This window comes from Petaurus breviceps, unplaced genomic scaffold (genome assembly GCF_028583685.1).
Source record: "Petaurus breviceps papuanus isolate PSGF00001 unplaced genomic scaffold, PetGlider_PUasm1.0 90879, whole genome shotgun sequence".
Classification (NCBI taxonomy): domain Eukaryota; kingdom Metazoa; phylum Chordata; class Mammalia; order Diprotodontia; family Petauridae; genus Petaurus; species Petaurus breviceps.
The window spans coordinates 12,009,140-12,031,287 of NW_027187368.1; the positions used below are offsets into that span (position 1 = coordinate 12,009,140).

General features: G+C 39.3%; 1 protein-coding gene and 1 long non-coding RNA gene across 2 annotated transcripts in view; one reads left to right on the forward strand and one right to left on the reverse strand.

Moving 5' to 3' along the window:
• Nucleotides 1–16,882, forward strand: part of LOC138150414 (signal-regulatory protein beta-1-like) — a 24,595-nt gene extending 7,713 nt beyond the window's left edge. Inside the window, exons 4-6 of the mRNA XM_069073850.1 lie at nt 4,355–4,675; nt 14,941–15,048; nt 15,394–16,882. Of these exons, the coding sequence (XP_068929951.1) occupies nt 4,355–4,675; nt 14,941–15,048; nt 15,394–15,488 (524 nt within the window). The 3' untranslated portion in view covers nt 15,489–16,882. The remainder of the gene's footprint in view (nt 1–4,354; nt 4,676–14,940; nt 15,049–15,393) is intronic.
• Nucleotides 1–22,148, reverse strand: part of LOC138150415 (uncharacterized) — an 86,908-nt gene that overhangs the window by 55,865 nt on the left and 8,895 nt on the right. The gene's annotated exons all lie outside the window — the stretch shown is intronic.

Below are 22,148 nucleotides of genomic sequence, written 5' to 3' on the forward strand. Positions count from 1 at the left end.
TGTGTGTGTGTGTGTGTGTGTGTGTGTGTGTGTGTGTGTGTGTGTGTGTGTATATACTAAAAGAGAAGAGATCGTGGCAGGGGAAACAAGACAAAATATAATTTTTTCACAAGTCACTCCTTGGGCCCCTGTCCACTATTATTCACTACCATGTCTATGAGATAAGCTAAAAAAAAAGTCACAGCAAGCATAATAATCAAAATAACCTCAAAGGAATCCCACAGGAATCTTGCTCATTTGTCTGAGAAAATCCAGGGGGAAAGATCGCTGAAAATATTCACGGTCCCTAGCAAGATAATGTTAATATCTGTGAAGATGGTGCCCATAGTCTTTATCTGTTTAATTATATGGTATGTGAGGATGGCTATTTCTCCTTTGGCATCAATCCACACACAACAGGAGTTTACACATTACAAACTTCTCCCTGACTGGCTACCTTGCAGTCCAAAGCCAACTGTGGTCCATCCCAGAGCTCCCAATGTATGTTGTCCTTCAGCCTATTTGTCAAGTCCTCTATTTGGTCCTGTAATTGTTCTGCAATAGCCATATGTGAATCTTACACCTTCCTATGGACCTCTTCCCCTGCAACTCCCCAGCATAAAAGCACACTAAGGGTTCTCAAGCCTATCAGGACATAGTCCATTGAACACAAGTCACGGTGCAAGATGCCAGGAGGTTTTAATGGGGCATTCCTATAGATGATGATGTCCACACATAGAGTGACTAGGATGGGTGTCAAACTAAGCAAAAAAGGTCTTGCACTGTGGTGTAGAGAAGATACTCTGAAATTGGTGGTACCCATGCCTGATATGTTCCTTCTGGCACTGCCAGTCAGGTTTGATTTATCAAGGGGACCACTGTGCTATTAAAGTCAGCTGACTCGGACCATGTTTGACCATTGGGAGCATATATTTTCATGTGGAGACACCCTGTGGGTGGATTCTGAGTAATTTGTGACACTCACTGTTATTTTCAGAACTGTTAGAGAGTATGAACTAGGCCTACCTTAGTTAAATCCTAAATAGTTTGGTGTGATCTCAGAATTTCTAGTCCTCTCCTTTTCTCTTTTTCCCACAAGAGTTAAGTTCCCTCAGTTCAAATTAATATGAATTTTGTAAGACTTAAGGGAAATAGGTAGTGGGAGCTATGGCAGGAAAACAGTCTGCTTCCTCTCCCCATACTGCCACACAAGGTGTTGCCAGGGGTACTCAGCCTCTCCAAGGCAGCAGTAGGGTAGCACTTGCCTACAACTGGTCCTACCCTGGACACCCTGACTGACTGGGCTCTGGGGTGTGTGACAGAGGGCACTACCTAGGGGATAGCGTGACTGGTGCAAGGACCTTCCCACTGGTGGTAGTTCCTATGAGTAGGGTTCAAGGAATTCATACCATAGGTCTGATCTCCCTGCCCCTCACAGCTGCAGGTGCCAGGCTTTGAAAGTTGCTGTGGCAGGGCATGGGGAGCCCCACTGCAGCTGCTGCCCCCACCTAACACCAGGTGGGATGGCCTGGAATTCAAGTTTCCCTAGAATTTTTCAGCATGTTCTTTTTTTTAATCTGATCTAATCTGAGGTGAGAGGGTTAACAGAGGGACGTGGGCTGTGATACAGATATTCTGCATTTTACAAAGACACAGACAAGATGAATGCAAATGGGGAAATAAGAGTGTACAGTCCAAAGCCAGACATGCAATTGAAAGAAAAGAGTTTAAATCATTAGGCAGAGAAAAAGGTGTGCCTCACCAGCACTTAGTTAAAATGTTCATTTCAACCAGTTATAGATGTACAGAACCAAATGTTCAAGCCATCCTTACCCATGTAAAATTTGGCATATGCAGCAAATAAAAATAAAATAAAAAACCATATCCATGCAAAAAGTTTGCCAATCTTTGTTCAAAACAGGCCTATCCAGAGGGTTCAAGCATAAGAAAAGGACCCTGGAACATTCCTCACAATGAAAAGTCAAGCTCAATCAAGGGTGAGACAGATGATATGAGCAGGAAAGGGCAGTGGACTCATCAGACGAGAGGCTGTCAGACTTCAGAGAAATAAATCTCCAATGGCAGCCAGTCCATTGGCCTTGTTCCATTTCAGACCCCATTTCTGAAACCAATTAATGTCAACTGGACCAGAACTGGCCTCCAACCAGAGAGTGGGTGGAACCAAACAGAGCAGTCTAGAATTATGAGAATCAAGACACAAAAAGAAGTTTAATTAATTTCAGAGCAAGGAAAATGACATATGCATATGTAGGTCCCCTTCCTAAGATAGAAGGCTTAAGTCTGCTAAGGATGGGGCCACTTATATACATGAAAGGGGTGGGCCACACACAACACAACCATTATTAGATCTCGAGATAGTACTCAAGGTTGGATTTGTTGGGACAATAGAGTTGTTCTTGGGTCCCCCGGGAACAGTCATTGTCTCAACTCTTCAGGGTCACGACAGGTATAGAACCAGGATTTGTAATAGGACCAGTAATATGGTACCTGTCAGTGACAAGGAACAGGGACTATGAACATGTGATAGATGACCTGGTAAATAGGGGATACTAAATCCCTCAATGAACACCTGGCATTTGTCAAAGCAATACACTTTGCCAGAGGGTGATATCATCACAAAGGATTGTTGTTATGACAACTTCAGGACACAGATTACTTGCTGGGCCTTAACTCTTTGAAACAGGATATCACCAAAATATTTTTACAATGGGAAACTCTTGAACTCAGAGTTTAAGATATTTGCTTGGGACACTGAGAGGTTAAGTGACTTGCTCCAGGGTCAGGATCATTTCATACCCAGTATATGTAAAAGACAGAACTTGAGCCCATTGCTTCCTGACTCTGTCCACTACACCTCATTGCCTCTCCTCCACTCCAAGAAAAAGACCCTCCTCCTACCACCTCCTATATGAGATCTAAGGTTCAGGACACAAGAAGGTAATTAAGAGAGAGTGGGATTCAGCTTCAGTGGGTTGTAGTCAATTACATTCAAAAACATTAATGAAATACCTCTGGTATTGATCGTCAATTAGGGGTTCAGGGGGGCTCACTTTGAGAAGTGTGGTATGATTTGACCAGATGACACTCTGGGTACCCGTTGAGAGCCCCCCAGCTTTGAAAAACCCAGATAATGATGCTTCCCTCACTGGTAACTGTGTTTTGGTATGGATGTAATCATTGGACAGTTGGAGGTCTGTCTGCTTGAAATGTTTCTGTCTGTATACTCTGAAGTTTGGGGTGCTGAACTTTTTCCCCTGAACTAGGTGTGCAGAAGACACAGCCCCAGTCCTAGGACTGAGTACCCCAGGGATCCAACCCATCTTCCTTCCTGTCATTTGAACTCTGAAGCATCAAACACCAGCTTTCCCAAAATTAATGGAAGAACTTTGTTGTGGGGTGAGCTTTCAAGAATTATTTGCTGATGGCTACAAGGGAAAGGAATGTGGAGAACAGACTAGTTCAAATACCATCAAGGTCCAGTGGCGGGATGAAGGTCAGGAGGACGGTGATGACCCAGGACATAGTGCACGACCTTGGCACCTTCCATGCCCGACCAGACCCTAAAGTGCTCCCCAGAGCCTGTTTTAGCTGCCATCATGGTGGTTGCAACAAATTGTTCTCATCTACCACTTCTCCTGGGGGGAGTCTTCATGTGCTTTGGTTAATGTCCCCCTCACTCACTGATGGGCCTGAGCACCTCTTCTCTGGACTGGGTTCAAAACCCAACACTCACATCTTTCTGACACTGCACCCTCAGATAGATATGTAATGACATTCCTTAGGAAATTACCTCTGAAACCCTCAGTCCCTCCAGGCCTGGAAGCTCCATCTCATTTAACAAATTTGTCCTAAAGATCAAACCAGGCACACTGTCAGCCCTGGAAGCCTTACAGCCAGCCAACTTGGGTCGAAAGAAATAAAATCCAGACTGGTCACTAACTAACTGGACAATGCCCATGGAAAACAGAAAGAAGGAGAAAAATGATTAATAAAAGAGTGAAGCACTTAAAAAAATTAGAGGTTCAGACTTCCTCTACCCTTAACAAACAACACCACCAACAAAACTGTGAAACTGTACCTATATGCAAGGCACTCAACTTAAGTGCAGGGCCACCACACAGAAATAAAATGGTTCTTCCTGCAAGGAGCTCTCAGAAGAGAAAAGGTAGCCAACGTACCTTATATTAGGAATCATTCCAAATGAAGGGACCTATGAACACCTACTCCCAAGCTTAAGGGATTATTGTTACTTTTGCTAAGATATTTCTTCCTGTTCTCTCCTTTTGCTTCTATCATCAGTCAGGGAATTGGATTCTGGTCATTGCTATGCTAACTTTTTCTTATATTTTTCTAGTTCCACCACAAATCGGTATTTTGAGTCTGACGTTCCCCTCAGATTGGATGGCAGCCACCTGCTACATGATGAAATTCTACCCCAACCATTTAAATGTCACCTGGCTGGTGAATGGCATCATTGTTGGAGGAAAGAAGTCAACTATATCCACTGAAAATAAAGATGGCACCTATAACCTTGATTACTCACTCATGGTCCCTACGTCTATGCAAAAAGAAGACACTGTTTTGACCTGTCAGGTGTTCCATGATTCCCAGCCTCCTATCAATGAGACACTGAGAGCTTCAGCTTCTCCCCTGCAAGGAGCTCAAAGAGACCCAGGTGAGTTTATCTCTGTTCCTAACCAGAGAATTGAACTTCTATTTGACTCTTCTATAGAGGTGATTCAGAGCTCAGGCTCCATTCAAAGATCAGCTCACCTGTTCCCACATGGTAATGATCACAATCCTCCTCTTCGCAAATAAGGGTGGAGTTTTTTAGATTATGAAGGTCTTTTCTACCCAGTATATCATGTCCTCCTTAAATCCTCTATGAGATTTTTCAGTTAGACAGGAATTATGAGCCAATTTTGTTTAAAAAGGTGAAATGACTTCCTCATGTTCACACAGCTGGCAAATAGAAGAGCCCAAATTAGATTCTGCTGTTTTTTTAAGACTGGTCCATGCCATCTTACCAGGCTAGAAGTGCATGGGCTACTCAAGGCCAGTACCCCATTACTGATGGGCAACAGAGCTTTAACCTGTAGTTTCTGACCTGGAACGGTCACTTCTCCTTAGGTAACCTGATTGTTCTCTGCTATTGGGGTTCATAGCATTGATACAAAATGTATTTTGGATAACCAATTTGAATAGCCCAGTTAGTCCCCTGCAGCTCATAACTTCCAGTCTCCATGAATCTTCTACCTTCAGCTTCTCAGGTAGCTGGAAGAACAGGCATGTGCCACCAGGCCTGGCTCTCCTTTGACTTCTATTCTAAGATTTTTCCCTTAACTTCACACTGTTTCTTAGGCAGGATCCAGAATTCCACTGGGACATTGACAAAGGCCCATAATAATTATTTCCTCCACAATTTGATACTGTTTCCATCATAGAAACTAAAACCCACATAGAAATGGTCATCACATTATAAAATTTTATGATAAAGAGAATCTAGAAAGGTAGTTCTCATTGTTGGTGGTGGTCAGTCATTTCAGTGTCTCACTCCTTGTGACCCTATTTCAAATTTTCTTGGCAAAGATACTAGAGTGGTTTGCCATTACCTTCTCCAGTCCATTTTCAGAGTAGGAACTGAGATAACCAGGACTAAGTGAATTGCCCAGGATCATATAGCTAATAAGTGTCTGGAGTCAGATTTGAACTCAGGGAAATGAGTCTTCCTGACTCCAGGCCCCACACTCTATCCACTGCACTATCCTGGTTGCCCTACATTTACTGCAGGAATCCCTTCCAAAGAACCAATGTTTTTAGAGCCTCAAGTTAGGCTCCTCCTGCTGCAGACATTAAAAAAAACTTCTTTGAGTCACAAGAGACTTTAGAACAGACTGTTGGAACTGGAAGGGAATGTGGGGATCATTGTCACACCCTATCACTTTACAAATGGGAAAACTGAGGCCAAGGGGAAAGTGATTTGCTCAGGATCAATGAAGAAACGGGGGAGAGCGCCAGGGCTTTGATGTCCTGCTTCTTACTCCCAATAGGACCCTTGGATTTAATGGTAGGGAATTAGACTAGAATCCATGTGACCTAGGACCTCCAGAATCATATTAGGCATGTGAAGAGGTGTTGTTCCAAGAAAGGGACATCTTCTCATTAGTGAAATGGCTCAGTGGGCATCACCCAGTCACACACATTGAGGGAAACCAAGGAAAGCAACTAAACCATGGAAAGCTTACTACTTGTCAACATGTCCATGTAGAAATGACAAAGAGCCTTCACTTGACAGGTCAAGCCACAGGTCCCCACAATATAAATAATGCTGGATCTAATATCTCACTTCTTATAACACCCTCTACTGCACCATCTAGGAGAATACACCTCCCTGTCTTTCTTGATTCAACACTTCTTACTCGTTCTATCACATTATGTTGCTTCTCCCATCTCTAAGGGATGATTGATTTTTTTTCAAAGAAATCATAGAAAAATAAATTATGAAACTTAAGGAGTCATATTTATGCAAGAGATTGTATTCTAACAGAAGAAGGGGGAAAGGGAGAAATTGAGAGATACAATGGAGAAATTCGTCTCCATAAATTCAGAATAACAGTTGGCAGAATGGGAAATATAACAGAGGAGATATGTCTCACACAGAAGACAATGGGCAAAGCAGGGTCCAACTGTTTAATCCTGTTTTGAGGTTAGAAGTCAGTTAAGTAGGGTAAAAGTTAAGTCTTGCTTGGAATAGTAATGCTCAATAAGCTCATGAATAGTAACCTCCTCTGGGATGACTAAAGGTTCATTTTAATGGTCATATAATTCATGTAGCAGGACAGGGGACATATCAAGGGGAACTGTGTAATAGGAGTATCAGAAAGTAGTACCCCCTGTATTACCTAGCCAATGGGAAGTAGGAGAGGGACTTTGTGATTGGGCATTGGTATGTACAGCTTACTTTTGCTTCTATGTGATGTGTCTATTCTATGACATGTGCCACTGCAGTAGCACGACAAATTTTACACTTCATCCCTCCTGAACTTGAAGGAATTATTTCTCACACATCTCTTAAGTGTCTTCTCAATTTTCAGATCCTGGAGTCCACTGAATTTAGACTCTGACTGAAATACCCCATTCACAGTGGAAAAAAAAAAAACAAGAAAGGAGCCAAGATTGAATCCTAATGTGTCTAATGTTTAGACACAAATGCAAAGAGCTTATTCAGCAAGAAGTATTAGCTTAAGGTTCTAATACAAGGAGTGAAATATAACTCCATAGGTATCGTGAACATTTAGTGGTAAAACCTAAAGTATGTTGGAGCAAACTTGAACTTGGCTTGTGAGAGCCAATTGTTCAATTTTGAGAGTGAGCATTTACACCTGGGATTTGAAGAAACACTATAAAATAGGGCTTAATTTATTGCATGGTCCATTGTATGCACTTTAAAAATCATTGAGAAAATGTTAAAAATGAAAATCAGCTTTCACAGAGTGTTGATTTGTGTTTTTTTTTCCTTTCCAAAGTTCTTGTAGTTAAATATTTACCAATACACCACTGTAATTATATAGTAAAATACATCACAGGAAAAGACTCTCAGAGATTGTTACTGGAAGGGAATAAGACTTGAATAAGGACTGACTGACTACTATTATTTATTAAGATTTATATATGCTTGAGGAAATCTAAGACCGATGAAACAGGAAGAGTATGGCAGGAAGTAGTTGGATTTTTAAAAATGTGAAACTAGAGAACTGATTTTCTTATCTGCGAACACTACAGACCATCTGCACAGAACGAGAAAATAGCTGAGTACTTTAAGAAACATAATCCTGACACAGAAACATGATCCAGAAATGGTTAGGGGCTCCAATTATCCAGAGAAGTGCTAAAGATTACCTCTGGAAAAGACAGAGCTGTTTATAACAGCATGACTTGCCATAAACATAATTTCATCCTTCTGAAAGTAAATAACTGAGAACAGGATATTTTATTGTAAATCACATTGCCCTCATGGTGTCAAATTTTTGGCTTGGGATGGGAACCCTCTGGGGAAAAGATTATTTCCTCATACAGTCTGTGATGGAGAAAGAAAGAAAAAATATCATAATCTGGTGTCACAAAAGATTTTAAGAAAGTCAACTTCAAAGAGTTAATAAGAAGGACAGCTCTAATTCCATGGATTCAAATTCTACAGGGGAATTGAACAAGAGGTGATGAACAATCAGGAATGATGTTCTGAAGTCACGAAGGGAAATACTTCCAAAGATAGAGGAAAAGTTAGAGCACTTTAAGGACATTGTCATGGAAAAACAGAGAACCCACCTATAAGCTTAGATTTTTGAAATGCGGGTATAAGGACAGATAGCAGAGGTTAATGAAAAAGTATGGCATAATCCTTTATAAATAGTTCTAGAAATTATAAACCTCAAAAGGAGTTGAGGCTGTTAAGAAAAGCTAAGGACAACTTAAGTGAAGATTTGGTTTTTATCTGTATTGGGAAAGAAGAGGATCAAGGAAATCCCTATTTAGCAAAGATGGAAAAATGATGATGGATAAAAGAGAAAGCAGCAGAACTGTCTAATTCCTATTGTGCTCCTGTTCTCTCTGCCAAGGAGAGTGAATTCTTAATTGGAGAGACCGATCTAGAATCTCTAACAGGGAAGTAACAGGCAACATAAGTAAGAACTGAGAGCACCTAACTCCCCTATTCCCTTATTCCACTAGGTGGTGCCTTCCACATGCACTCTGAATACACATGCCCTTTCCCTCTATACCTATTCACATGTAGTCTCTAAATGTGTTTTCTCATTGGTCATTTTATATATTTGTAGAAGAGTAGGCCCTAAGCTCACAAAGAACACGATGTACTCTTACTTTCCTTATTAAGATATTTTACTAAACACTTTTGTTTCAATTAATTGTGACTCCTGGAATTTTTTTCTGCTTGTGATTAGAAAAGTGGGTTTGCTAATGTATGGGGGTTTTTGTCCCACTTTACAGGTTGGGAAAGATCCCTTAAGATAATTTCTGTATAGTTCTGTCCCTAAGTACTTATGCTTTTTATTCTACTGTGCACATTATGGGCACTCTTTAACATAAAATAAGCAGTATGGATACTGAATTTTTAGAATATTGGTCCCCAGAAGCATAGAGAAGACAGCTAGATAAAGTACTGTCTCCCACATAGATTCCCAAGTACTTGATTTTGTATATAGTCATTTTAAATGGAATTTCTCTATTTCTCCCTGTTTGGCTTTGTTGGCAGTATATAGAAAAGTTGATGCTTTATGTGGATTTATCTTACATCCTGTATCTTTGCTAAAGTTGTTTAAAATTTTTTTTTTGTTGATTCTCTAGGATCCTCTAAGTATACCCTCATATCAACTGCAAAGAGTGACAGTTTTGTTTCCTCATTGTCTATTCAAATTCCTTCAATTTCTTTTTCTTCTCATTGCTATAGCTAACATTTCTAATGCAATATTAAATAATAATAGTGATAATGGACATCCTTGCTTTATCCTTGCTCTGATCTTTTTGGGAAGGCTTCTAGCATGCCCCCATTACAAATAATGCTTGCTGATGGTTTTTAATTGATACTGCTTATCATTTTAAGGAACACTGACTTTATTCCTATGCTCTCTAATGTTTTTAATAGGAATGAGTTTGGTATGTTGTCAAATGTTTTTTCTCCATCTATTGAGACAATCATTGACTTCTATTGATTTTGTTATTGATATGGTAAATTATACTAATAATTTTTGTAATATTGAACCCTGCATTCCTGGTATAAATCCCACCTGGCCATAAAGCAAAATCATTCTGATACATTACTGCTAGTATATTATTTATATTTTTGTTTCAGTATTACAGAAGTATGCCTGTAATTTTCTTTCTCTGATTTGGCTTTTCCTGGTTTAGTTATCAGCACCATATCTGTGTCATAAAAGGAATTTCATGGGACTCCTTCATTGCCTATTTTTCCAAGTAGTTTATACAAAATTGGGGTAAATTGCTCTTTAAATATAAGATAAAATTCATTTTTAATCCATCTGGCCCTGGGGATTTGTTCTGAGGATGTTCATTGATGGCTTGTTCAATTTCTTTGTCTAAGTTTGGGTTAAATTAATTTTTTATTTCTTCTCTTAATCACGGTAACTTGTTTTGTAGATATTCATTTTTTTTTTTCATTTAGATTGTCAAATATATGGGCACACAATTGGGCAAAATAACGCCTGATAATTGTTTGAATTTCCTCTTCAATGATGGGAGAATTCACCTCTTCCATTGTTGATACTAGTAACTTAGTTTTCTATTTTCCTTTTAAAAATCAATTTAACCTATTATTTATCTATTTTACCGTGATTTCCCATATAAATCAGTTTCTAGTTTTATTTATCAGTTCAATGGTTTTCTTACTTTCACAAACTCCTTAGATTCTCAGAATTTTCAATTTGGTGTTTAATTAGAGATTTTTAATTTGTTTCTTTCCTGGGTTTTTTTATACTTGCATGTCCAATTCATTGATTTTCTCTTTCTCTGTTTTATTGATGTAAGGAATTGGAGATCTAAATTTATACCTCAGGACTGCTTTGGCAGCATCCAACAAATTTTTGCATGTTATCTCATTATTGTCATTTTCTTTGATGAAATTAACAATTATTTCTATGCTTTGTTATTTGACACACTTATTTTTTAGGAATGGATTATTTAGTTTCCAATTTATTTTTAATATTTCCTTCCACTGCCCATTATTGAATGTAATTTTATTGCATCATACACTGAAAATGATCCATTTATTATTTTTGCTTTTCTGCATTTGGTTGTGAGGTTTTTAGGCCATAACCTAATACATGGCCATTTTTTTGTGTATCATGCAATGCTGAGAAAAGGTATATTCATTTCTATTTCCATCGAATTTTCTCCAGAGATGTAGCATATCTAACTTTCCAGAATTTTATATAGCTCCTTAACTTCTTTCTTATTTAATTTTTGGTTAGACTTCTCTACTTCTGAGAGGGGAACGTTTAGGTTCCCCACTCATATAGTTTTGTTATCTATTTCCACCGGTAATTCTTTCCATTTTTTCATCAAAAAACGTAGATGCTATACCATTTGGTTCACATATGTTTAGTAGTGACATTAGTTCATTGTCTATGGTGCCTTTTGGCAAGATATAGTTTTCTTCCTTGTTTCTTTGAATTAGATCAAATTTTTTTTGCTTTGTCTGAGACCATGATAGCTACCCCCAGTTTTCTTTGCTTCAGCTGAAGCATAAGAGATTCTAATTCAGCACCTTACCTTTACCTTGTGTGTACCTCTCTACTTCATATGTGTCTGTTAAATAATATATTGTAGGATTCTGGTTTTTAATCTAATCTGCTAACTGCTTCTGTTTTATGGGTGGTCTCATCCCATTCACATTTTTGGAATGATAATTGACTGTGTATTTCCCTGCATGCTATTTTCCCTTCCTTATCCCCCTCCTCTCTCTCTCACCTCCACCTGGTCTTCCTCACAAGCATTTCACCAATTACTGCATCCCCCATTCAATCTTTCCTTTTATTAGTCCTCCCTCTTCTTATAACCCCACCCCTTTTAACTTCTTTAAAGGAAAATATAGATTTCTGTATTCATCTGAGGACGTGTGTTATTCCCTATTGGAGCCAATTCTGATGAGATTAAGTTTTAATATTTGCATGCCAACCCCCCCTTCCATCTTACCATCTGTCATAATAGCTCATTTATGCCTCTTTTATGTGAGATCATTTATGCCATTCAGTCTTTCTCCTCTTTCTTTCAGTGCAATCTTCTTTCTCTTACCTTTATTTTGTTGGGGGTTTATTTAGGGGGAAAGAAGGTATCATCCCATCAAAGTCACTTTATATTCATACTCTCTATCTATGTATACTCCTTCCAATTGACCTTTTAGTACTAACGTTCTTAAAATTTACAAATATTATCTTGCCATATAAAGAAAAAAAGGTTTCACCTTATTGAATCTTTTATGTTTTCTTTTTCTTGTTTCTTTTTAACCTTTTTTTATTACCCTTGAGTCTTGTATGTGGAGATCAAATTTTTTCTTCAGCTGTCATCTTTTAATTAGAAATGCTTGAAAATCCTCTATTTCATTAAATATCCATTTTTTAATCAAAAGATTGTATTCAGTTGAGCTGGGTAGGTGCTTCTTGGTTGTAATTCTAACTCTTTTGCCTGATGGTATATCACATTCCTACTATTTGAACACAACTACAAAACACTATTCACAAAAAATAAAGTCAGATCTAAATAATTGGAAAAGTAATAATTGATCATGGAGAGGCTGAGCCAATATAATGCAAATGACAATTCTACCTTAATTAATCTGTTTACTCAATGCTGTACCAATAAAACTTTCAAAAAATGTTTTATAGAGCTAGAAAAAATAATAAAAAAATTTTCTGGAAGAGGAAACGGTCAACAATTTCAAGGGAATCAATGAAAAAAAATTTGAAAGAAAGTAGTCTAACTGCACCAGATCTCAAACTATTGCAAAGCAGTAATTATCAAAATAATCTGATATTGGTGAAGAGATAGAGCAGTGGATTAGTGGAATAGCTTAGGTACACATTATATTATAGGAAATGACCATACTAATCTATTATATGACAAATCCAAAGATACAAACTTTTGGAATAAACACACCATTTCACAAGAACTGCTGGGAAAACTGAAAAACAGTATGGCAGAAAATGTGTATAGACCAACATCTTACATTGTATACCAAAATCAGGTCAAAATGCGTACATGATTTACACATAAAGGATGATATGGAAATGATATTAAATGATTAGGAAAGCATGGAATAGATTAGTCAGATGTATGAATAAGAGAATATAGGACTAAAGAAATTATAAAAATCATTAAAAATGTATACTAGATAATTTTAATTAATTAATTTAATAATTAATTTATAATAATATATAATTATATTATATATTATTATATATTATATCTAATTATTATATATAATTATTATATATTATATATAATTATATATAATATATAATAATATATAATTATTATAATAATAAATAATTTAGTTAATTAATTAATTTAATTAAACAGCTTTTGCACAAACAAAACCAATGCTACCAAAATTAGAAGTAAAACAGAAAACAGGGGAAAAATTAGAGCAAGTATCTCTGATAAAGGCTGCATTTCTATATATATAGAGAGAGAACTAGGTCAAAATTATTTTTAAAATACATATCATTCCCCAATTGAGAAATGGATCAAAGTATATGAACAGGCAGTTTTCAGACTAAGAATTCAAAGCTATCTATAGACATATGAAAAATGTTCTAAACCAGTATTGATTAGAAGAATGCAAATTAAACAACTCTGAGGTACCACTTCAAACCTCTCAAATTAACTAATATGACAAAAAAGGAAAATGATGGATATTGGAGGGGATTTGCAGAAACTAGGACACTAACGTCCTGATGGTGGAATTGTGAGTTGATCCAAAAATTATGGAGAGCAATTTGGAACTATGCCCAAAGGGCTATAAAACTCTGCATACCCTTTTATCTAGCAATACTACTTCTAAGTCTATATTCCAAAGAAATTTTTTAAACAGAAAAGAGCCTATTTGTACAAAAATATTTATTGCACCAGCTTGTGGTGGCTAAGGATTGCAAATTGAAGAAATTCACACCAATTGTGGAACAGCTAAACAAGCTGTGATATTTGATTGTGATGAAATATTATTGTGGTATTAAGAAATGAAAAGCAGGATAATTTCAGAAAAACCCTGCCAAAACTTACATGAACTGATGCAAAGTGAGTAGAACTAGAACATTGAATACAATAACAGCAATGTTGAACAATGAAGAATTCTAAATGACTTAGCTATTCTCAGCAATACAATCAAGTCAATCACAAAGTACTAATGAAGAAGCATACCATCTACCTCCTGAGAAAGAACTGATAATGTTTGAACATAGACTGAAGCATGCTATTTTTTATTCTCTTTGTTTCATTCTTCTTCTTTTATCCAAGGCTCCTTGTACAAAATGACTACTATGGAAATCTTTTACATTATTGTACATGTATAACCTAGACCTGATTGCTTCCCATTTCAGGGAGGAGGAGAATGAGGTAAGGAGAGAAGGAGAGAATCTGGAACTCAAAACTTTGCAAAATATTTAAAATTATTTAAATACATAATTATGGAGAAAATAAAATGTATTTAAAAAATAAAGTAGGGGCCTCCTGTTTGAGCAATTAAGATACTGAGAGTACTCTAAGAGATGCCATAGGTACATCAGTGAGAAGGGACTCACTAAACAATAAGAGAAGGCACATTAAACCCTGTTGATTTACTATAACTTTCCAGAATGAAGAGGTTGTTTTACAAACTCTCATGAGATAAACATTTTGGGATCCTAACTTGAAACTGGTCCCTCTATTATTCCACTGGAGGATGGATGAAAGGATGGGAGAAAACCTGTCACAACCAAAGTCCCTGGTGGGAAGAAAAAGTCAAGCCCCTAAGGGTTTTTCCCAAATTTATATGAACAGTGATCAGATCTGAGAGAAACTCCTCTGTCTTTGTAAAGTCTTTAAGCTGAGAGATAGCAGAGAGCAAATTTCCTTTCATTGGAAAGAACTGCCACATCAGCTAAGGACTTTATCTGATGTCAAAGCATGGAAGCAAAAGCAAATTTCTCTCTATAGCTTCTGACTTAGGCCTGGTCCTAGAAATAATTCTGGGGAACTACAAGCAGTTATCATAACCCACAGGAAAATGGAGATCTTGGAAACCATGAACTACACTAGACATACTTAACCTCATGTGGGAAAGTTGATACTCCAGGTCTACCTATCATCAATGGGTCATATATTCCCTCTGCTAGACTCTCAGCTGATGTTTCCTTTTTTCCCTTTGACCTCTAGGCTCAACAGTTTCTGTAAAGTTCTTTGGGATTTTTCTCCTGGGTCTCAAGGTTCTGTTACTGCTCATAATCTCCATATTTTTTGTACACAGAAAGTCGAAGAGAACAGGTGAGATGATGTATCTGATTAGTGGGCAGCAGGGTCAGGGTTTAAAGAAGGTGGGCCCAAGTCCAGTTGGACTGAAAGGGCAGTAGATCTGATCTCTCCACCATTCTTAAGATATTCTGGAACTGAGGAAGGAAGAGATAGGAAAACACAATGGCATATTTTATGCATGATCTCCTGTATTAGGACCCTCATAATGACTCCAAATTTTACAGGAGAGAAGTTGTAGTGGAAAGACTGGGGATGGAGAGAGCAGGTGAAAACCAGAGTCAGATAGTGGAGGGTGTCAAGGTGAGGATCACTAGAGTTTGGTCCTGACTAATCTCTGCTTTCTATTCTCTCCCATAGCTTCAGGGGCCAACATCTCCTTCAAGAGCTCCCCTGCTCTAGCTTCTCAGTGTCAACTTCCTCCTACTTTCAACAAGTGTCCTGGTCTGGAATAAAACAGAGTTTTTTCCCCCATGTTACTGACCCATAACAGCTGGTCCCAAACCAGCTCCCTGGGGTTCCTATGTGACCTGGGCTAGATGACAAGGGTATGACAGATATCAGGCTGAACTTGGGTTCTCTGGATTGAACCAAACTCCGGGGCTCAACAGGCCACAGACTCTGCTTCTTGAAGTTTTTAGCCCTGCCCTTTCTCAGTAGAAGAAGAAAGAAATACATACATTAGAACCAATAAAATGACTTAATATTACTCCCATGGGGCAACCAGAGACACCATTTCTCCTCTTTTCTGCCCTCACCATTGTGTGTCCTTCCTATTCTTCCTTCTCTGCCTGATATTCCTGATTATTAACCTCATCCTCCTTCGGTGGGTGTTTCTGGTACTTGTTTTTTTTCATTCTTGTTCTTTTGCTTGTTCTTGACTTCTCACCTTGTTCTTGATTTTCCTGTTTTCCTTCTCCTTCTTTTTCTTTTCTTCTTCTCCTCCTTCTTCTTGTTCTTGTTCTACTGTTCTTGTTGTTGTTCTTCTCCTTCTTTTCCTTCTTGTTCTTCTTCTCCTACTTCTTCTTCTTCTCCTTCTCCCTCTCCTTCTACTTTTTCTCCTTCTCCTCCTTCTACTTCTTCTTCTTCTCCTCCTCCTTCTTCTCCTTCTTTTTCTTCTCCTTTTTCTTCTCCTTCTTCTACCTCTTCTTCTCCTTCTTCTTCTTCTTCTCCTTCTTCTACTTCTTCTTCCTCTCCTTCTTCTTCTTCTCCTTCTTCTACTTCTTCTTCCTCTCCTTCTTCTTCCTCTCCTTCTCCTACTTCTTCTTCTTCCTCTCCTTCTTCTTCCTCTCCTTCTTCTTCTTCCTCTCCTCCTTCTTCTTCTCCTTCTTCTTCTCCTTATTCTTCTCCTTCTTCTTCTTCTCCTTCTACTTCTTCTCCCTCTTTTTCTTCTCCTTCTTGTTCTTCTTCTTCCTCTCCTCCTTCTTCTTCCTCTCCTTCTTCTTCTCCTTCTTCTTCTTCATCTCTTGCTCTTTCTTCATTTTCTCCTGGATCTTGATCTTGTCATCTTTTCCTTTTTCTTCTTGTTCTTGTTCTCTTTGTTCTTTCTCATCATCTCTATCATTTCAGAGTGAAAAAGATTTGGAGACATTCTTGCCATATTCAAGGAGCCACTTGATGTAGTAAAACAATTATAGCCTACAACCAGTTCATGTCCTGGCTTCTTTAAGCCTGTGGAAAAGTTGTTCAAAACTATGATTTTAAGTTAATAACATCTTAATCCTCTGAGCTAATTAAGTCTGTACACAATAATTATCAAACCATCTAAGAAAAACTAACCTAGCTACACCCATCGCAAATAGCATTACCACCATAGCACTTAATTCTTCATTAAACGAAATAGAATTGGTTTCCTGACTATTCTCTACTAAATGAAAAATACGAATTTACAAGAGATGTTTAGTCTGTAGATGGAGAAGTAATGGAAAGCCTCTCAACTTTTGTGTTCTATAAGTCCAGGAGCTACCCTCTGCCTACTGCAGAAGATCTCCCCCACTCTGGGGCTCTAGGTACCATCTCTCCCCATTTCTCTTTACTATACACATTGTCTCATCAGGTCCCTAAGCCTGAGCACAAGCTGCTCCCTTAAGACTTGAGAGGAGTCCAATGAGACTCAGAAGGTTGGATCATCCTTCCTGTTACCCAGGTTCCTACTCGCAGAGACATTACTGACTCTTCTTCCCTTTCTATGAAATCTCCAATCAGTCACTGTGTCTTGGTACTTTCCATGCTGCAATACCTTTCACAAACCTAACCCTTCTCTCTGCTGCCATGAACCCAGTCCTATCTCCACTTTTCTTACTTCCCACCTTGCCTATTCTAACAGTTTCCAATGTGTCTTTCTACCATCAGGTTCTTCCACCTCAAGTCCAATTATCATGCAGCTATCACAATAATATTCCTAATATCTAGATTTGCCCATGCCCTGCCACCTCGCCACCTAAAAATTCATCAAAGCCTCCCCATTGTCTCTAGGATAAAATATAATATCCAAAACCTGATATTTCAGATCAATCTGGCAAAAGGAATAAGAATTCTATGTGTCGGGCACTTACAAATATCATCCTATTTGAACCACATGATCATGGTGTTAGGTGTTGTTACTATCCTCATTTTACACATCAAGAAACTGAGGCAAACAGAATTAAGGGACCTACCCAGGGTCACGTAGTTAGTAAGTATCTGAACCCAGGTTTGAACTCAGGTCTTGACTCTGAGCCCAGTGCTCCATCCACTGTGTCCCCTAGCTTCCAACAGCATAGTTGCAAGTTACCTTTGAACCCTTCTTTCCCATTACTTACCTTGAGTCTTTTGAAAGATTCTAACTGTACTGGTAGCTATTCCATAAACTTAATATTATATTTCCCTCCTTTGTTAACACAGCCTATCCCTTGTGTATGGAAAGCATTCTCCCCCATTATCTCAGCTTCACAGTCTCCACTCAGGCTCTCCATCCTGCATTCCCTGAATCTAGAGAGATCATAGTTTTCTCCTTCCTCAAACATGCCTGGAGCACTTTGTCTGATCTCTGGTGGCACCAGAATCACCCCCTTTGTGACTCTCACATCCTCTTCTGTGGGACGGCAGGAGGAGTCCTGTTCAAAGCCATATCTCAAAAGCCCCCACCACAAAACACCGCAGCTCCTGTTTATGCTTAGACCAGATGCCACAAGAAATGTAAATTAATAGCATTTAGTTATGACATTATAGCTAAGCCAATAGCAAGAACTAATTTTGAAAAGGGTACAATTTCCCACATATTCTCATGAGTCCAGGAGGAGATGGATTGTTTTCCACTGAGAACACACGCTATTCAGTGTTGCATCCATCTATTTCATCTAGGGGAAGCCTAGATGAAATAGATGCTTCACAATGCTAGACATTCCTCTAACTCACCAATAGGTGTGAGTCCTGTTGGCTACACTCAACCAAGTCTAACCTATCTGCAGAGATGGTTTTCCTGGACTGTGGCTGCTGCTCATGCCTTGAAGCCTCAGGTATTTAAAGAGGCCGAACATCTTTGATCTGAGGTCTTGCTGAGCCCTTTTCAGATTTGCTCATCCACCTTTGGTGTCACCCAACTTTTACCTGTAGCTACTACATCACGAATAGGCATGTTCCTCAAGCTCTCTGGGCCCTGAGATACCTGGATACTCAACTCTCACTTTCCCTGAATTAATCAGTGAACAGCCAAGCTTAGACAAGAAGTCTCCTTCACTCTCCTAGCTCTATGCCCTGCTGTGTAATCAGATGATGAAATGTCAGACTTCCTCTCTCAGCTTTTATTTCTGGGCCATTACTCAGAGATATCATGGGAACACTATACAGGCAAAAATAGCCTTTCCTCCTATGTTCACCCTGCCTTCTCTGCAGGTGAAGATACTCACCCTCACCACAACCCACAAGCTACTTGTCTTGAGGACAGCAGAACCTCTTCACAAATGAAAGATGACTCAATCCCTTCTCTCAAGAAGCTTAATGTCAAATTGTAGGAATGTGAAGAGAGCACTTATAGACATAAGACAAAGGAGACCTCAGGAAGACTTTCCCATTTCTTGCATGGAATCAAGCTGGATGAATTCCTGCCCTTTGATATCTTACATCTCTGAGCTCCTGGTCTCCTTTCACCTCTTTGTTGACCTCCACCTTCTTCCCCATCCTCACTCAGTGCTTCCTATTTTCCCTCCTCTCCACAGTGTCCCAGATCCCCGGGTCACAGCCTTCTCATACAGATGGTGAGAGGGGCCAGTCTGAGGTGACTATATCCTTCTTTTCCATCACCCATTACTCCTTTGTTATTTAACTCTAGGCAGTGGAACTTTGTACAAACAAGGTGATAATTTTTAATTGAATTCAGCTCAGCAATTGTTTTATTTACCTACTTTAGGTAATATATCCTGAGCTTACAAAGATGGAAATAGTGAGAGTCCTTCTCCTGCTAGAATTTTGAGCCTACTATGTTATGATATGTATTCCACTAATAAACCACATAAAGCAACTAGGAGGCCTAGTAGATAGAGCTCTGAGCCTGGAGTCAGGGAGACCTGAGTTCAAATCCATTCTCAGACACTAGTTGCCTGTGTGACTCTGGGGAAGTCTCTTAACCCTGTTTGCCTCAGTTTCCTCATCTGTAAAAAGAACTGGAGAAGAAAAGGGCCAACCACCCAAGTAGCTTTGCCAAGAAAATCCCAAATGAGGTCACAAAGGGTCAGACATGAGAGAAAAGACTGAAGAACAAAAACATAGCACAAGAAGAGTGTGACAGAGAGAAACAAGAGATTCAGATAGAACTCTAAGAAAATTTTGTGAGAATCACTTTTGGAGAGGGCAGAGGGAAGGGGATGGTGTTCAGCAATGTTTCATAGGGAAAGCTCCTCCTGAACTGAACCTTAAGAGAAGTGAAGAATTTCAAAAGGCAGAGATGAGAAGGCAGGATTCATAAGTCCATGTAGGCAGAGACAAGAGATACCAGGATGCAAGGATGACATTATGAATCAGGGAATATCTGGTTTTTTCTGGGATACTGAATGCAAAGAGGAGTAGCATGATATAACATAGGAAAATAGATTGGAGCCAGCCTGCAGATGACTTTAAATGTCAAGTTAAGGCGTGAATGTTTTCTCCCTAGGCAATGGGGAGCCACTGCATGGTTTTTTAAAATGGAGTGACATATTTGATTGCACAGAAACGGGCCTATTATTACCATTCATTGAAACAACTGAGTCTGAAGGAAGTTGAACTGAAATCCCTCCCACTTCCCATTTCTCAGCCAAGAAGAGGCTTCCTTAACCCTAGGTGCTTACCAACAAACAGAGGCAGATGTGTTTGACTCCAGTTCCTTCCTGCAGAAGATCCAGTCCATTCTATGAATCTAAGCCAACAAAGAGTCACACACACAGAGGAAGCATCAAAGACCCATCGAAATGACCAGTCTTCTCTACCTACCTGGTTACTCTCTGCCTTCTCTGCTGCTGATTCTGCTCATTGGTGTCTCTGGTGAGTGGGGAGCCCCAGGGCAGAAGAGGGTAGAATCCAGAGATTCATGATATATCTGGATAGATCACCATGCACTGGCAGGGTAGTTGTCTAGGAACAGTGTCCCCTGAAGGGCCTGCAGGGCCAGTCAAGTACTGAAAAGGTCTAGAAGAGCTTTGTGGACATAGGTTCATATAGCTCTTCTTTCTCTAGAATGTTACTCTTTGTAGGATGGTTTCCTCTCAGGAGTATAGTGAGACAGAAAGTCCAAGCAGTCCAAGTAAGTAATTATCACTGCCCATATTCATAGCACTTTAAGAACTACGTGGATTTTTTTCATTTGACCCTCACATCAAAATTTTGAGGTAGTTACTGGAAGTCTTATTAGCCTCATTTTTCTGATGGGGACTTCCACGTGTTAGACCATGATTATTGCAGGCTGGATTGGAATCCAGGTAGCAAGACAAGGGAGATTCCAGCTTCAGGACAAAGTACCCCAACCCTAGGAGATCATGAAATACCCAGGCCTCCTCAACTGTAGACCTGTTTCAAAGGTATTGACCCCTCTTAGATCCATATAAGGGACCTCAGCCTTTTTCCCCAACATTTTCATCTTTCACTGTTCTTAACTTTCACTGGTCACTAAACCCCAGCCTAAGGCACTGGCCTCCTGGTGTTGGGAGAATGATGTTTTCTACCCCAAAATACTTTTGATGCCTTGGCAATCCCTTCTTCAAACTCAGGCCATTATGATCAGAAAACCAGATCTCTAAATCTTAATGGTGGTACAACTATGGGTGGTTTCAGGGTCTAAATGATGATCACCTAGGTGGGAAGTTTTGAATGTTGATGAGCTAATAGGTGATTATGTTGAAGGGGACATTAGCATGTATATTAAAGCCCCCAAATATAAAGATATGGGTTCGGTTAGAGCTAATGGCTGTGAACCAGGTTCTAAACTGTTTCAGAAAGAAGGGAGAATGACTTGGAGGTCAGTAGGTCACATCAGCAAGAATGTTGCCAGTGTGATAAGGACACCTGGCTTGAACCTGTCCAAAGAAGAAAGGTTTCTGAGCCATGATGTCAGAGAATAGATCTGAAAGACAGTGAGGGACAAGCAGGATGCCAGCTCCTACTGGCCTGTGTGTCAGGGAATGTGAAACAGGACAAAGGATCATGGAGCCCATACAGGGCTCTGGTCTTTGCTGGAAAGTCAGATGTTTGTGTGTGTTAGATGATGTGGAACATGAAAAAGAGAAGGCCAAGGTAAAGGAAGGTTTGTTAAAGATTGAGTGGTGGTAAGGGAGCAGTGGGTACCAGGGGAACAGAGGGCAGAGGAGGAAAGGGAAAATCCAGCAGAGCCCTGGAGGGCCCTTCATCTTCCTCATAATGATAGACAGCAGTGCCTTTCAGGCATCTCCAACTGGATGTCCAGTATACGTCATAACTCAAGACGTCCAAAACAGAACTGATTATCTTTCCCTTAAACCCTTCTATCTTAGCTATTACTGTAGAGAACAACACCATCTTCCTATTCCCTCAGGCTCACAACCTAGGAGCCATCCTGGGCTCTGCTCTGTCTCTTGAACACTGCCCCCATCCAAGCTATTGGCCAGGCCTGAGCATTCCACGTTATGGCC